Source organism: Amblyomma americanum, chromosome 2 (assembly GCF_052857255.1).
Source record: "Amblyomma americanum isolate KBUSLIRL-KWMA chromosome 2, ASM5285725v1, whole genome shotgun sequence".
NCBI lineage: Eukaryota > Metazoa > Arthropoda > Arachnida > Ixodida > Ixodidae > Amblyomma > Amblyomma americanum.
In genome coordinates this window covers 61,441,388-61,458,917 of record NC_135498.1, presented here as the reverse complement: position 1 = coordinate 61,458,917, position 17,530 = coordinate 61,441,388, and the positions used below count along the sequence as shown (strand labels likewise).

Below are 17,530 nucleotides of genomic sequence, written 5' to 3'. Positions count from 1 at the left end.
CGCGGCGGCTCGGCCGGCCAGAGCGAAGGGGTGCCAACAAGTTGGAAATTTTTGCGGCGACAGCGCGATAGCTCTGCCCTCTGACTGCACGGCGGAAAAGCCATGTGACAAGAAGAGGATTCGTGCGGGAAAGACAATGTTTGTTTACTACACGTGCTTCCGACACGCACGTACGAACTTTAAAAAATGATATTATTGGCATCAGAATAAGAAGTAGTTGATATTTAACAAACAAGAGTTCTTTATTCCTTAACAAAATTTGAGCAATCTTGGAAAAATAATGCTTGAACATTGTCCATGTTGATGGCTGCAAACCACCGGAGCCAACCGCGAGCTCGTATTCTTTGCCAGCAACACTGGGATTCGCAGCGGCAGTAAACGCTCTGGAGCGATGCATGGCTGCAAACCACCGGAACCAACCGTGAGCTCGTATTCTTTGCCAGCAACACTGGGATTCGCAGCAGCAGTAAACGCTGTGGAGTGATGCATGGCTGCAAACCACCGGAACCAACCATGAGCTCGTATTCTTTGCCAGCAACACTGGGATTCGCAGCGGCAGTAAACGCTCTGGAGCGATGCATGGCTGCAAACCACCGGAACCAACCGTGAGCTCGTATTCTTTGCCAGCAACACTGGGATTCGCAGCGGCAGTAAACGCTCTGGAGCGACACATGTGAAACGGAACCTTGCGAAAAGTATCGCTGCGCCGAGCCGCTGGGCGCTCAGTTCACTCAATCGCTTGCATGTGAACCGCCCTTAATGCTGTGCATTCGTTCTTAAGTTGACATAAGCGTCCCCATAATTTTTAGCCTAGTTCCTTGGTTATTGCATTGTCCTCAATGTCGCCATCGTCCCATTGCATGCCCCATTTCATAGCAAAAGATTGCAGCTCCATACATGTACGCAAAGGCGGATACTTGGGCAAGTTGTACATCTTAAAGAAGGGGAAAACAACGCACAAACACAGGGCTAAGAAAGAACACGAGAAGAACAGCACATTGTGCCGTCGGGTTTTTTTTTTTTTTGTTGTCCTGTGTTTCTGTGCTGTTTTTCTCTTTAAGATTTACGCAAAGCTGCCAGCTTGGGCATGGCCACCCTCAGTCATTCTGCCATAGACTGCAACTTACTGGAGACCCTGATCCATACCATCATGCAGAGTACACTTGCCCTCAGCCACTGGTCCGCCCAATCACTCATAGACTACTGCAGCTATTTGTGTTTGATCAGACGCAATCATGCGTGACATCATCATTGTGTTAATCCTTTTGTGAACCGGCCAGCACTGGTTACTTGTTGTACCCTGTAATTTCATTTTTCCTGAGCGTCAGCTTCATATATCATAAACCTGTATGAATCAGTCCTCTTTGCTCTCCTAATTGCTAGTAAGGTGCCAAATCATTGTTTGGATTACAGTCATTTGAAACAATAGACATAGTAAAATGTGACAGCATTTTAGAGATTTATTGTTTTTCTGATGGTGTACAAATGCATTTAATTCAAAAACCTGTTTGATGCCAGCGTGAAACTGGTAAAGAACTGGCAAATAATATACCCTCCTGGTCATAACACATATTGAGCGGATTCTACATACATTTGTATTTGGCTACAAAAGCTTGGGTACCATATAATCTTCTGTAAGGGCCACACCCATGTTTGGGCCTCACCGCCTGTTTTAGACTAGATAACTGAGAAAAAATTAAGATTGTACGTTTGTTTTAATTCGGATATGGGCCACACCTGCATAATTCACACCAATTTTTTTTTTTTAATGTGCAGCCATTACTAGAGTTTATGCGGTAATTATGAAACAATTCCCTTCGAACCTGGGTGTATTGCACTCAACTGAAAGAATTTGTTTGTGCAACCAGTGAAGTAATTGCCTTGATTCAAGGCTGGGTGTGTAGGTGACAAAGCTTTTCCTTTTCTTTTGCGGGGCCTTTGGGATTTTTCAGTTATAGTTTCTGTCAGCTGGTTGGCCTCAATTTAAGCTAGCTAAATATTTCACTGCTTCTTTAAGTTCCCCTTTTTCTTTGGTGCAGGGCACATATAGTTATGGCCTGAGGCTTTTGGATGATGCCGTGAAGCTGCGGAAGCAGGTCTACGCTGCAACAACGCCCAGCACTCGAGCTGCTGACGCCCTTTTTGATGCCTGGATGGACTACGTTGCTATCTCCAAGAGTCTGAGGAACCCACAGCGTAGTGCCAACACCCTTTCTCGTCCTCGCTTTAGGGCATCCATTAGTTAAAATGAGCTGATAAAGAGCTGGGTGCACCTATACCATGACAAACAAGGTATGTTCACTGTGAGGAGGCTACTGTATACACTCATGTAAGGGCTGCACTTTCCGAAATTTTCATGGTGTGCGGCCCTTACACAAAAGCAGCATTTCTCCAATCAATTTTTCCGACGGCAGGGGAACCCATATTATGTGTACCTTGTTTGTGGGATGATCCGTATATTAGAAGAGTATGGCGGACACTTTTTAGTAATACTAGCGCTGTGAAAGTCTGGCTGATACTAATACAGGGTGGCAAACCAAGGAAGAGGATAGCATGATGACAGATTAAATATGATTTTAATGACTGCAGGCCTATCACGAGCGCTCCATCTCACGCCACAGCCTGCTTCATCATTGTCTTCTTCGTAACATTTACCCTAGGCCACCAAGCGATCGTCCTGATTGATTACTTGAATTGTGAAGGATAATGTGACAGTGAGGATGGTCCAGAAAGGATAGAAAAAGATGAAAGGCATGCCACCACAATGAATGCAATGATATTAAGAAGCGTTGCCCCAGTTCTAGCGGTCAGTTGCCCAGACTCGCCAGACAGCTTGGGTGGGGGTGCCATCTTGGTTTTTGTCCTCGTTGGATCATAGCACGTCTGTTCCTGGTTGTTGTGTCTTGTGCTCAGGGTTGGGGAGGGGGAAAGCAGCTGGTTGGTTCTGGTCAAGTCGAGCTGGGGTTGAGCTGGGTGGCGGAGTCCAGGTTCCCTCGGCCGACGACCAAGGCGAGCAGAAGGTGGCGATGCTCCAGGGACCAGGATGACAGTGTCACCCCGCGCCTACACCAAATGATGCGGGGTGGCAAACCATGGAACAGGTCGACATGATGGCAGATTAAATATGATTTTAACGATTGCGGGCCTATCACAAGCGCTCCGTCCCGCGTCACAGCTCGCTTCTTTGTTGTCTTCTTCGTAACAATGCAATGGCCAGTGGGAACGACCCCAATAATATATGCAGGTACAGCACTTTATTGTCAGACGCTGCCCAAAGTTATTTGGAAAATGAACTAAGGTGGAAACACATGCATTTAGCAGTGCGATTTGGAGCTCTACAATAATGATGATTTGGCCAGCCATTCAAAGTGGCACTGCACGCATCCGACCGGTCGTGACCCGCCGCCATCAGCGCAAAGGCAGCTCTAGCCTCGCTGGTGTTTCCTCTCACTTTGTTACCGAAGGCATTGCGGCAGTCAATTGTGTGTTCATTTTAATGTGGCATTATTGTGTTTTGGTGAAGTGGTAACAAAATTTGGCCATTTATGATAAGTGGCGGCTAGCTCCCAAGTCTTTACCTTCCGATGTGTCTTCGATGCAAAGCACGCTGGGTTTAGCGACGCCAAGCCAGCAGCACACTTCTAGTCCGGCGTGCCAGTAGGTGGCTGCAGAGAAGCGTAACTCTAGCGTGGGTACGCATCATCCTGGATTTTGCGCAGAAGGCAAATGTTGTGGATAACGTTATCCTTTTTGGTGCGAATGCCTGGCTCATAAAGCGGTTCAGCAGCACTGAAACATTGCTGCCTAGTAGGGGTGTGCGAATATTCGAAATTTCGAATACGAATTGAATATGTTTCTATATTCGGATCATATTCGTTTTCGAAAAATGATATTCGCGAATTTTCGAATATTCGAAAATTCCCGCATACTTGGCAGCGATCGTATACCACGCCGACTTTCGTAAATTTGTTAATGGCAACAGCACAATATCTGGGCAAATTATCTGAATATAGAGTTTAAAGTTCCAGGTAAACAATATAAAGGCCCTGCTCGCTTTCTTTATCGTTTATCGCGTGGACCGGTCGCATTCCGATGCTGCTAGGCATGACCTTGTACGCAATTCCGCAAGTGGGCTTTCCCACATACCACACGTTCTGCGAACAAGATGGGGGACGACCCGCTTCTAACAATTGCTACGCGAAAGCGCGTTTATTTTTTAACCTTCCAATATATGTTATCCAACTAATGCCCACACCCATGGCATTCGTTCTATCACCTTGACTCTCTGAGCCTGACCACCGCATTCTTGTTTTGGTCGACTACGCTATGCGGGAAAGCCTACTTGCGGAATTTCGCGCGAGGCTGCTGAAGGTGTGAGTCGAGGTGTCACAACAGGGCAAACGATCCTGTAAAAATCCCGCCTATTGCATGGTGCACTGTAACCCACGCACCTCTTAAGTGGGCGTAACGGCAGGTGTCACAACGTTCGGAGGGCCCCTGTCACTAGGTCAAAAAAATAACCTGGCCGCATAGTTTTGGTTTCTGAGTTTCGCCACTCGCCCGTGGCATTGGCAACTGTCGGCCCTCGCATTCGTCAGTAATTCAATCTCAGTACCGTGCCGCTTTCAGACGCTGACTGACGCGTCGCTGGTCATTTTTTTTTTCCTTTTTAGAAGCAGTCTCGCCATTCCGACGTCAATGTGCGTTCCCATCTCGCATGTTCGCGATGTCTTCCAGCACGCCGAAACTCGGTGCTCGTCACGGGATTACACGTGCTTGCACGATAGAGCCGCCTCATATGACTACCGCATTTTCAGTAGTTTTTTTTTTTTTTTCAGGGCCGCGGGGCATTTTATAAACCGACCTTCGAATAAGCCAGGCATTTCTGCCGGTTCTTTGAACTCCGAATTCATGAGGTTTTACTAGCCATAATGTCATTTTTGTTTCCAGTCTTGTCATGTTATGGGCTTCATTTTGCCTGACCACATTACAGGTTAGATACTGTTATGCTGTTCAATTAAGTAGTGTACATTTCTGTGCGCATCATGTTTTTTTTTTTTTATACGGTGCTCAGGCAGTCTAGCTTTGTTTATTTCACTTGCAAAGGCCATACATTATTTTGAAAAAAATATGAGCAACAATGTTTGCTTGTTTATGTTTTCCGAATTTATTTTTTGTACTGACCAGATATTCGATATTCGAAGCCATTTTTTCTTCATATTCGTGTTCGATTCGTATTCGAAAATTTCAATATTCGCACACCCCTACTGCCTAGTGATGAAACCTTCGAGTGACAGCGGTTCTAGGTGACATCTTAAATGAAGGACACGTCGTAGGCATGATCGTGCCTCGTCACCAGCAACTCCCCGTGGAACATGTTGGATAAAGAAAATTATGCCTGCAAGAAGTTAGAATAAAGTCATTCGCCCCTGAAATGTGGTTGGCTGGACAAATATGGCCCATCTTTCTTGCCTTTTTCTAAACCTGGACAAAGGGGGCGGTGCTGGTGCTTATTCCTCTGCGGCTGTACTTTTTGAGAGTATTGAACTGAAAGCATTCAAAGGAAAGTTCATGATGTCCTCTTTCCGAGGAGCACATTATGTTTTGATATAGCAGTGTCTAGAGTAGCACTATACTACAGCACCCTTACTGAGCATTAAAGCTTCATTCATCCGGCTCCTAGTGCTGTCCAATGCATCTGAGCAGTGCTTCTGTGTCTGTTTTCATGATTGGGTGGGCCGGGCCATCAGTGCATCAGTTTGCTGTCGCACTATGGTACTACTATATTTATTTATTTATTTATTTATTTATTTGGAGTACCCATCAAATGTCTTTATTTTGAAAGTATTGCATTGGTGGAGAGACAAAGACACAGGCACTGGCGACATTTAGGAACATACATCTGAAGGGTATGTATATCATATGCAGCAGAGCGATCACCAATGCAGTGCTCCATTTGTGTCATAACCTGCCCTCATTCATCTACAATGGTACACAGAGACTTGTGCAACAGTCACGGACGTTCATTAGTCACTGGTTCCAGCTAATATGTTGTAAATAAAAAATGTGCTTCTGGGGCAGATGACATTCCAGACTATCATTTAAATCTAATGTTTGTCCATTTTATTTTCCTTCATTAAAAGTTTGCAAGCCAGGAAGCAGAACTTGCTGAACACCCATTGTATATTCGCCTCCTCTCCCCTCATCGAAAGACAGAGGTGTGGACTCGTTGTTATTAGGACCTGAATGCTAAAAGCTTTTCTTCATCTTAGCCATTGTGGAGCGTTACTTGACTGCATGCTTTAAAGCACGACACTGTTTATGTGTTAGTCTGGCTTCTTGTTTGCCGAGAATGCGATTACATATCAGTCATCACCTCTCTCATAGGAACAAAACTGCAAGCAACGAAAGAGAGAGCAGCAGAACAATAAACACGTGTGACAGCTCACGAAGATTGCGAAGAGACTTGCTAGCGGACTCTTCGCCGCATCACCATGTGTGCACTGTGTGTAAGAAGCTGCAGCCATCAGAGTCCATGCTTGGGTATGCATGGAGAGCCAGCGGAAGTTTTTATTCAGCACAAACCAAAGAATGCGAGGATGGAGCAGTGTCAATGAGGCGGCTACTTAAGCAGTAGCAGAAGCCAATGGAGGGCAGCAAAAAGGCGCTGCTTCTCTCTTGGCAGCGTCTTCGACTTCATCATGCAACCCTGCAGAGCACAAATAAAAGTGGAATCATCTACTTGACATGTTGCCTTGGCCATCATGGGCTTGTAGAAAGTATCCTCACGTTGGAGAAAAACTAGTGTGTCTCCTTTTTTTTGTTAGTTATGTCTGAATGAGCCAGACCAGGTCTTTTGTAGAGAATGCTTGACTGATAACTAACATGATGATGTGGCACTGTGATTGCGTCCTCTCATTCTTGTGTCATCATTTCATGAGCTGTTGTTAGTCACGTATGCTTTAACAATTTCCCCAACTGTTTCATATGCTAAACTGTTTCACATGTTGTTGAGATATCTATGGGGATTCTGGGTTGTTTTTTTTACTTTTTAGAAGATAATAATGTAAGTTAATCCCACATTGACAGAATCGCTTTATAGTCCAATTCTCCTGTAGTGAGCATATTCAGTGCAGTGTGTTCCGACTATTGCTTCTAAATGGCGCTGCAAAGCAGAAGAATGCTGACTTTAGTAAGAACAAAAAATTTCAAGTTGTAAGGAATGCCTGTCAGTGCTAGTGTCTCAGAAATTGCCTGTACCATAAAGTTTGGTGTGATAGGTGGACTCATCACGCATGCAGAAAGCCCAGCAGTTGTTCACAGCTGTACACTCTTTGCTTATTAAGCGTAGTCAGTGCTATTAATTCGGCTGCGGATGTTTAGAGCCTTCTCCAGTAGAATGGGGGACAGACATGACTGCGGACCAACATACTGTTGGTTGCCTTTTTTGTTCTTTCCTTGCTGGCTAGCATTACCCGATCTGGTTTCATTGTCTGGGTTTATTTTGCTTAATTTTTTTTTTTAGAATATAGCATGAAAGTCGTTATTTTTCTAAACTGCATGTTCTGAGTTGGGCCATGCAAATAGACCATAGCCTCTAGCATTTTCCAACTGCACTGATGTTGGAACACTTGGCTCATTTTAGAGTATACGTTGAGCGTACTTTAGAGGGGTTTGAGCAAGCTTTTCTATCTTTACCCTAGTAGTCACTCAATCAGCTACTGAATCTGCACAACCACTGCTATAGTTAGCCGTTTTGTTTTGTTTCCTATTTCATGCATCTCCGTTCCATCTATGCTTTATCTGTTACAGTGATCTAATTCTACTTCATCCTTATGGCATGATTCTAGATTCCCTTGCCTTCTGGTTTTGTGCTGCATTAATGCTGAAGCAACCTTGTTGCGGACTATTTGGACCCTTAAACTTGGGTCAGGAGGATAGAGCAGCTTTTGTGATCACTTAGAAAGGACATTAGCTAGGCTAGTCATTGTACGCATTGTATGGTATCCTCGCTGAAAGGTTTCGTGTGCACTACGTATGAATGTGGAATGCTGTGGAGGGAAAAAAATGAGCATGTACAGTGGCGCTGGCGTCCTTGTGTGTGCTTTGTTTTTAATGCCTTCGCGGGTGCGTATACTTGCTGCGTCACTTAGAAGATGTTCATTTGTTAGTTTTGCTTAACTTTGTCTTACGAAAATAGATTTGTATTTCTTACTGCAGCCAGCTAGAAAAAGCAGGTCTCATGCTCACAAAAAATGAACTGGCCATGACAATTTCCTTTTTTTTGTATTGTGTTGTCTTTGGAACATAAACTATTTGTGAATTGCTAAATTTTGCGGCACTCATTGCTTTTTACATGTTGTCTTGTTTACTACAGGTATGCACAATAGGAGAAAAGTCTCTCCATGCACATTTTGATCAAAAAGAAAATTTTATTGTGTTTTGCATAGTGATATTTAAGTGGTGGAGCATGAATATGTTGAACGTATAGTGAGTCTGTTGGATATGTTGTGCCTGATGAATGCATGCTTCATTCAGTTTTCTAATGAAGCACCCTGTCATTTTCTAAAAATGTTATTTTTCTACAAAAGCCTGTGTGAAATTGCTTCCATCATGCATTTCGTCCTCGTCTAACTTTTGCCTTGGGCGTCAGGCTGCTTGTTAGTACTGGTATACTCTGTAATGTAGCTCTTTATCTAGAGCAATGCTTAGGAACATTTTTCAATCAAAAGCCTACAAAAACTGTATACTTTTGGCATAGTTTGATCTGTTATGTAAGAGATTTGTTATAAATGCACTCTCAGAACCGCAGCAGATTTCAGGATGCCAGTCATCAAGTGCAGCATGACTGCAGAACACCAAGTTGTTATAGGATGAAAGCCATAAGTATACCCGTGGTGTAAGCATAGTGTTGTTACTGTGGCTGGAAATTCGGAGACGTTATGGTCAGTACGTAAGCAGGTTGGCAGTTGTGATGTGATCTAAGCAAAGTATACTGGTGTTTTTAATTTCCAGAGCAAGCAGTGATGTAACATGACAGCTTGACAAGCTAGCAGACATTCTCGTAAAACCTGCAGTATCACACACAGCTAGCTTATGTTGCTTATGCTCAATGAGAATACAAACTGTCTTGGTAGACTGAGTAATAGGCCTTACATTGCAAATCGTGTATTGGTAATGCAAGGTAAGAAAAGTGATTTAGGGCAGTTGGAATCAACAGATAGGTTTTCTCACAATTTTGTTCTTATATACTGGTCTGGCCATAAATGTGTGCCTTTATTGATGGGATAACAACACAACTCTCATATCAAGCCTTACATGCTGTTCTATACTGCTAGTGCTCCACAGAGCTTTGTGTCTCAAAATGAAACACTCACTTGCACAATGTGATAGCAGGGTTTTCAACGCAGGGTAGCTTCTTTGTTGGGTTTTAATTCTTTTTAAATACTACTAGCACTTTCGTCAGTGGTTCACTGTTAAAGCATTGTTACTTTCAGTGACTTCATTAGAGTGTGGCACATTTAGTCGCATTTTTGTATCTGTGCTGTCTGGGCTGCTCTGCAATGGCTGCATTACAGAGTTTAGTATTCAACATGCTGTGATCAAACTTGTAGCTTGCATACATGTTACTTCTGCACCTGTATTTAGCACATGTGCACCCAATAAAGTTCCAGTTACTTGTTTGCCTGTTGCCTGCAAAGCTGCTCATAGTCCTGTAAGTACACACACACAATTTTTATTTTAAGGAGACGCTTTTACATTTCGGCTTCATCCTGAAGCACATCAATCGAACCTGGATATATCGAACTCGAAGGGGATCGCGAAATAGTGTCATATATTCATAATTCGGTATGTAAAAAATGGCAGTAGAGAAGCTTATCTGTAACCAGGAAGCAAAAATGCATTGCACCCACTCTAGTGACGCGCTTTTTGCAGGGACGTGCCACCCACCGCCATTGAAGCTGCTGCGGACGGTTGTTTGGAACTAGGCATGCCTATCATAAGATGTCTAGTTCTGTCACCAGTACATTATAAATTAAATAATCGCTCATTATAAAATTCTAGTTCAGTTGGCTTCCGCAATTCTTTCGGCATCAAAGCGAGCGAAGCTTTTTGGGTAAGAGCCGCCGCTAGGTTTCAATTAAGTTGGCTTCTCTGCATGACGGCAGTGTGGCGTGGAAAATGAGTATAAAAGATCGAAGGCTACCCTCAAGCACTAAACACGTTAACCTCGTCAAACGGTTTCATAGCATTAGCTGTGCCAGCAGGTGCCCAAGTCCGTGCAGCTGGCCAGACTTGTGAGCGAAAAGTGATCGAAGAGCGCTATTAGGAGAAGCGTCACTTGCAGGGGAGCAAAGCGCAGTTCAATGTATCAAATGACCGGCGGAATTGCAGTTCGATATAGTGCACGACTTTCCTATGCTTTTACATAGGATTTTCAGGAATAATCTGTGTGTTGTATATAGAGAGCTTCAATGTACCCACTGTTCTTAGGAAAGAATTTTTTTGTTCCAGTGCACTAGTGGCTTTTATTTTATCAGTAAGTAACGCTAACTAGTTCATGTATACAAGGCCATATCTACCCACTGCACCATCATCAGCATCCCCCAAGAGCTGTCCAGAAATTAGCCTTGGATGGGAGAGAGGAGCGACCGGCTTGTTACTCTCAATCTCATTTACAGATATGAGCAAGGTGGGCGAGAGCACTTAAATTAAGCGCTTAAATGTCGACTCTGACGTTTTTTGATGTGAGAGCATTACTTGGCTCATTGTGCGAAAACCCCGCCGTCACCTGAAATCCGTGGCTGAAACGCGGCACGCAAATGACGTCATCAACTCTCCTGGAGCAATAAGCAGCCGGCGTCCTCACCGTCACATGCCTCAAAGCACGATTGAGGTGTACACTGACCACCCAATGATCCAGCTGTGCTTGCTCTCACATTTACACATTCTAAAAATTGCTTAATTAGGTGCCCTCATAATCTCTTTCTACTTCCGCAGATTTTATTGAAGCTTGCAGAGTATGTTCTCTGCAGTCTTCTGATCTTGTGTGCCAATTCGCAGCCAGGTAGCATGTTGTTGCAGCAAAAAAAGGAAGTTTTAGATTTCCCATTTTGTGACGGGGCGATTTCTGCGGGCAGTCTCGCATGCGTGACGTTAATGGTTTGGACGCCCATCAATGTTCGCTATGCTTTTGCTGAAGGACAAAATTTGCAGCTTGTTTTTGGTCATTTCAGGCAAATAATGATGCAGGCTATCACAGTTGCCAGTTTAGGCAATCAGCGCGCACACGATAGGTTTGTGATAACATTCATGACATCATTGTTTGGTTGAAATCTAGTTGCGGTTTCTTAGTTCTCGCTGTTTTAAAATACGTGTATTTTGAATAAACTTTTTTGTGTGTGCCAGAGAGGACAAACTATAAAGAATATGATACTATGATTATTAATTCAAAATGCTCAATAAGTACCCGGAGTTCCCCCATAACAGCCTTTTTTTCTGTTTAAACATAAAGGCAATCAAAGAGACCATGCTTCTCAATGAAAACTGATCAGCGAGAGGCATAAAAGTGCATGCTTCTCATTCATATTCGAAGAGAAACCGTTGAATAAAATTTCTTAAAATGACCCTTTCAAGTGGTTCAGCCTGTACCAGTGCAATTTTCTGTATAATTTAGTGATTGTAGCAATACTGGAAGCAAAAAATTCAGCTGGCTGCGCTGTGCTGCCAGCACAATGAATGTTATTTGCCAACGGTCACAGGCATGCCACATTGCGGTCCTAATAAATCTAATTCATGCCCGAATCTTGTTGCAAGCAATCAAAATCTGCAAATTCAACATCTCTTCAAAAATTACAAAGCATATATTTTGTGTGATTTCACCGATATCCAATTGTCTGTATGCGTCATTGGCTGCCACTAGACAGTGCTACATAAACCAGGAGGGAGAAATAAAGAACGTCAGGATCAAAAACGCAGAGGGTAAGATCTGGATTAATTTAGTGGAAGAAAAAAACCTGACTCTAGACATGAATAGAAATTGGAAAAGGCAAGAGGTAGCGCCCTACTCTTTGAAGCTAGACCAGGGTGTCTTAGAACACCAAGTTAAAAAAAAGGCCGCCAGCGTCTGGAAGAACGAGCGTTAGCTGTTTGGTTTACTATATGATGAAAGCGAAGAAGAACGCACCGCTCGTCTCGAGAAAAGGAAAGTAACAAATACCATTTGAAATGGGTGGATTGCCACCATGCTGGCTACGCGTGCACGCACGCCGGCCGCGTAGCGGAACAATCGCCGCCTAGCACCATCTATCAGAGAAATTGCGATGCACGTCTACCCATTGTCGAGTTGCACACCCTCAAGATATGTCCCAAACGGAATTTGCTTTGTATGGAAGGGGGGGGGGGGGGTCAAGGTAGGCCTAGAATTCGGCTTGCGGTGCGATATGGTAACGGTTCAATTAGTAATTGCATGTATATAATGTTTATTATTTAATTGTGGTTTTATTTCTATCCCACAACCCATAGGGTTTTATTCGCCTACCAGATTTGGTATACAACTGTCCCCGGATGGGTGCCCAGTGTTGTCTGAGTATATATAGCAGAACGAATGTATACAAGTATAGCGGCCCCGTAATGCAAGTTTTCTGACCCGTTTTAGGATTTTTTTGGTGAGAGGGGGGGGGGGGGGATGAGAGGGCATAACCAATTTTAATGGCCGCCATCTTGGATTGGGTGATCCGAAACTATGTCGCCATTTCGTCCCCTGGCATCATACCTAGTTCCACCTCCATCCACCATATTGGACCGTGACGTCATCATTGGCACGTGGCATTTGTTTCTACAATGCTATTGTAGATGGCGCTACAAGTAAATGCGAGATGCACTGTTTTCTAGTTGCAGCCACAGATGGCGCTTTGATCTCAGGGTGGTAGGAGACCTCACGAAATCTCGAAACGTGGTGAGTATTTGCTGGCACAGATGACGCTATGATCAATGGTGTAGCAGACCCCACGACATCTCGAAACGTGGTGAGTGAGAGCTAACGCTGTTAAAAAAAAATTTAACCAACAAGATTACACGTGCGGTGCACGGTCAAAAGGAAGGAGAATGAGCGGTGGCGCAGGATGAGGAGAGAGATGACATTACTTTTAGATTTTTGAGAGACTACGCTGATCACGCTCCCCCTAGCAGAGCAGAGATGTGTAGATGCCATTTGTAAACAAATAAAATTTCTCCACACTTACTGCTGTCTTCTCAGCCAGCATACCTGGATCGTGAGGGAAATCTTTCACAGACTTCTGCGAGAAAAAAATATAGGAGAGGGGGGTGCATATATACCCCGCCAGGCTGTTAATTCAAATTGTTGCCCATACTGTTTAATCATCCGTTTTTACCATAACCTATAAAAGACAAGTTTGTGACAAGCGTTTTGCCACGACTAGAGAAGCTGAATACACACTGACTGTGCACAAAATAATAGACGCTTTTTAAATAAAGGTGTTGTTTCAGTACTAGCTATTTATTTAAATAAATTGCGGAAACCATTCTTTTAAAGTGCAAAATGTCCTAAGGCATCGGGTTTGTGGAACAATAAGTTACCTAAGTTTTAAATCCTTGTTAGGGCAGCGTTTGGTAAATTATGTCTATAGCTGCTACACTATTTTAGTGTACCTCTCGCAAACGAACAAGCTTAGTACGAAGGCTCAAAATATTTGCTTGTTCACCTATGGAAGTCTTGGCAAAGAAGACTATACTAGAACAATAATTTATAAGCTTATCCTCACAAATATCTCGACACCCTTATCGCGCTACCACCGCGGACTGCATCCTTTTCAACACTGCAACCTTCACTTTTCATTAAAGGCAAGTTTTGTTAGCCTTTAATAATGCCTTAGCATCATTTCTTTCCGAGACGGGAATTTGTGCACGGGCGTTCCGATTCAGATGTCCTTTATTAACACATCGTGAACTGACCTGACGACGAGTTTTCAAGATTTTTTCGGGGAAGCTGGCCCGTTCTTAACCACTTCTGTAACATGCCGAGATGATCGGACGCACGTTATTTTCATTTAGCAAGCGTGCAACCCTATTAGCAAATGGCCCGATGGCAGCCACTCGGTCTTTCTCCCTATTACGTCACGGATGATGTCATTGCGTCAGTTCTGAATGTTCAAAGCCCCGCCGTGGTGGCTCAGTGGTCCGGAGCCCTCCACTACGGCACCTCTCTCTTCCTTTCTTCTTTCACTCCCTCCTTTATCCTTCCCTTACGGCGCGGTTCAGGTGTCCAACGATATATGAGACAGATACTGCGCCATTTCCTCCCCCCCCCCCAAACCAATTATATAAGCCATGCGCCACTTGGTGGCAGCCAAGGGAACTGAAGCGCTTCTCCACCTGTTTGCTCTGCATGGTTTCCAGCTGCATCACGACATCATTTGCGTCTATCTCTAACGAATTCTGTGTTCCTGATGCTTGCGCTTGATCTTTCGAACCTTGATGTGTACATAAACCAGACGTGAAAAAAAGGTGGAGAGCAGAAATATTCGCTCATGACTCATGTAAACATCGCGAAACACTGTTCCCAAGTGGAATAAACGAAATTTGTGCACTTCTGATTTGCAGTTCTTGGTATCTGATACATATACATGATTTCACGTTCTCAAATCCTTGTGGACGTTACGTATTCAGGAAGGAATCGTCGCTTTGTGTCCACGGGATCGGTTCTAGATTACATTATATTCCGGTATAGAGCACGATATACGTGCATAGCCGCGGACCATACATATTTAAAAATTAAAATTTCGGGCTTTGCGGATAGTCAGCATTCTTTTTTTTTTTTCAATATCGGCCATGTAGTATACAAAGTGTCCCATGCGACTGTATGCAGACCGGGTGCGGACTGCATACCGAAATTACGGTACTTGGACTCTCGGACTTTGCCGTCTTATATATATACTAAGTCGAGCGCACTTATAACGGCCACAGATATAACGAACTCTCGCTTATTACGAGCATACGAGCAAGTGCGGTGCTACCGTCAAAATATGCGTTATGGCAATGGCAATTCGTCTCAGATACAACGAGCAACTTTGGTCACGCCACTCGGTTATAGTGAACGAGGAGGTGCCTTAAACTCCCCCCGAAGTCGAACCGGTCGCGCTTCCAGCAAGTGCGGAGATTGTAACTAACCGCCGGCTAAACGCGCGCCGATGCCGTACAGGGGTAATCATCGCCTGTGTTTTCGTCAGCTGTACAAAGCATCCCAAGGAAAGAAGCGCCGTGGGCGCCAGACAGGGACATGGTCTAAAACGAATTCAGCTACTGCTCATCACTGTAAAAAAAAAAAAAGCACCCTTAGGGGTGCATTTCCGTCACACCCCTGCATCCTCCCAGGAGGGTGCAAAGTATGCTTGTCACACCCGTACAGTAAGTGTAAGATATCGTTTCACTTGCACCCCTTTTCCGACTGCTTTACAGTTGCACAGGTTTTGGTTGCTTTAAAAGACGCTGGTCAATCTTTTTTTTTTTGCGTTCAGTCCTGAAGGAAAGCTAACGTTCCCTGCGAAAAGCTTGAGTTACAGCATTCCCAACTATAATTACGATACCCAGATGTATCTCACGGCGCGTCTGAACCTGTTTGCTGTTGGGTCGCATTTGTGATGCCTAAATGGTGTTCACGGTGTGATTTTTCTGAATGTATTAAAAAAAACGTGTTAAAAGGGGCCATCCTTCAGCAAACTCGCTCACAGAGTAACAGGATGCGAGCATATGACACGTGTTTTTGTCAGATGAACATAAATAGGTATAAGCATCCTTCGAATGAGTCATACAAAACAACTGAGGACATGCGTCGCCTCTCTAATCGGCTCCATCTTTAGCGCTGCTACCATGTGCAGCCAGCATCGTCAGACAGGACAATACCGCTGACACATTCTGTGCCACCAGCGCTGCGCTACTTTCGTCGCTGCATGGGCGTGAGAACCATATATGAAGCTCTCGAAAACACAAGTGATCAGATGCTCGTAGATTTGTGGCAAACACATCGGTGATGCACAGCTGGCCAGATGTTTCCTCGGATGACTAAGTTCGGATGACTACGTTCCTCGGACCACAACATTGCAGAACCGCGTGCTCTGGATGTCGTTGTATGCCAAGTACGGGCACTTGCCTACAGCTAGGAATCTAATGTGGCCAACCTGCCACCAGCTGCCGTGGACGTGAGTAGAATTGTCCACATTAGACATCTTTAGCACACCGGAGACGTATTAGCAGGTTTGCCGGATGCCTTCTGCGCACGTGCAGCCTTAGATGTTCTGTCTGGTAGCGCTCTCCGCCCCTCCGTCTTCCAAAAGCTGGCACGTGAGGGGGCTAAAATAAAAGCTTCAACTACGATTAGTTACATCCCGTCCCTACAGTTGATTGTTGACAGCAAGGGTCTCAGCGAGGAGAGCCTGGAGAGAGCCGCGGGAGGTTTACTTTGAACAAGCAAACGCTTATAAAGCAGTTTTTTTTTTTTTAAATAAACGCCATTTATGGCGGTCTTAATATTTTTGACCGTTCTACGGAGACTCCACTTAGTACGAACATCGGATGTAAGGAACGAAATTGGCGTGACCGTTAGGTTCGTATAAGTAGGCTCGACTTAATCCAGCTGGCGCTCAGAAATGAATTTCTCAAGATTGTGGCTGCCTGCGTAAGATAAGCATTTCTTTTATATCTATGTCTGTATATTCTCTTGGAAAAACAGAACTGATTGGCGCATCTATCGTGTGTATGGGTTCCTTTGTGTTTTGCTTATTTCTCTGAGGGCAAGCTTACTTTCTGTATCGTTAGTTACAGCTATCCTGCTAGCGCCATTGGCTTGTTCCGCCTACAAACGGCAAACTCTATGTAATTTTGCGAAATTGTTTAATGCTCTATTTCATATTTCTTGTTTTCAAAAGTACGAAATTCGCCACGTACGCAATGAGCGTGAGTGCAGTCTAAGGAATTGCTGCCGAGCTCTGCCTTAAATTGAAGCAGTTTTTCTAACTCAGCTCTTTTTGGTTTCTGCTGATTAACCATTCGTGGCTTTGTCTTCCCCGTCAATTAATATTTGGAGACCGTCCTACAGTGAATCAGTATCACATGCCCTACTTATAGAGTTTTCCTGCTTCGCATGCAGCAGATAATATGCAGTAGTATATCGTCAACGTCTTCAGATGTTTCATATTTGGGCCTCAAGCAAGTTACCCTAACCTTTGAAAGATGAGCGAGGGCAACGTTTTCTTCAAAGTCAACCCTGCACTGCACTGAACTGCACTGGACAGAGGCGCAACAAGTTGAGACTCAAAACGGTTTCACTCACATAAAACTCTTCGGTCGTCTCCACCAGGCAGTTAGTCCAAGCGTCGCCCAACTGAAAGCAGAATAGTGAGCTCAGAAAATTTATAGGGGAATGTGGTCTTGACTTCTGCACATTTATTTGCTCCGAACTGCATGACACTGGCTGTCGAACTTCGGCATTCATTTTCCTATTCCTTTATATGAA

At 44.2% G+C, this 17,530-nt stretch overlaps 2 protein-coding genes across 3 annotated transcripts in view; one reads left to right on the top strand and one right to left on the bottom strand.

The window, feature by feature from the left end:
- Positions 1-9,683, top strand: part of LOC144121320 (SEC14 domain and spectrin repeat-containing protein 1-B-like) — a 39,371-nt gene extending 29,688 nt beyond the window's left edge. For both annotated transcript variants that reach the window (XM_077654480.1, XM_077654479.1), the window contains exons 16-17: positions 2,040-2,292; positions 6,388-9,683. In XM_077654480.1, coding sequence (XP_077510606.1) covers positions 2,040-2,246 — 207 coding nt within the window. In that variant the 3' untranslated portion in view covers positions 2,247-2,292; positions 6,388-9,683. The remainder of the gene's footprint in view (positions 1-2,039; positions 2,293-6,387) is intronic.
- Positions 9,684-13,184: 3,501 nt separating this feature from the next.
- The window catches only part of LOC144119712 (uncharacterized), an 11,879-nt gene continuing 7,533 nt past the window's right edge, over positions 13,185-17,530 (bottom strand). Inside the window, exons 4-5 of the mRNA XM_077652268.1 lie at positions 17,348-17,398; positions 13,185-13,298 (exon numbers count right to left, since the gene is read on the bottom strand). Coding sequence (XP_077508394.1) covers positions 13,185-13,298; positions 17,348-17,398 — 165 coding nt within the window. The remainder of the gene's footprint in view (positions 13,299-17,347; positions 17,399-17,530) is intronic.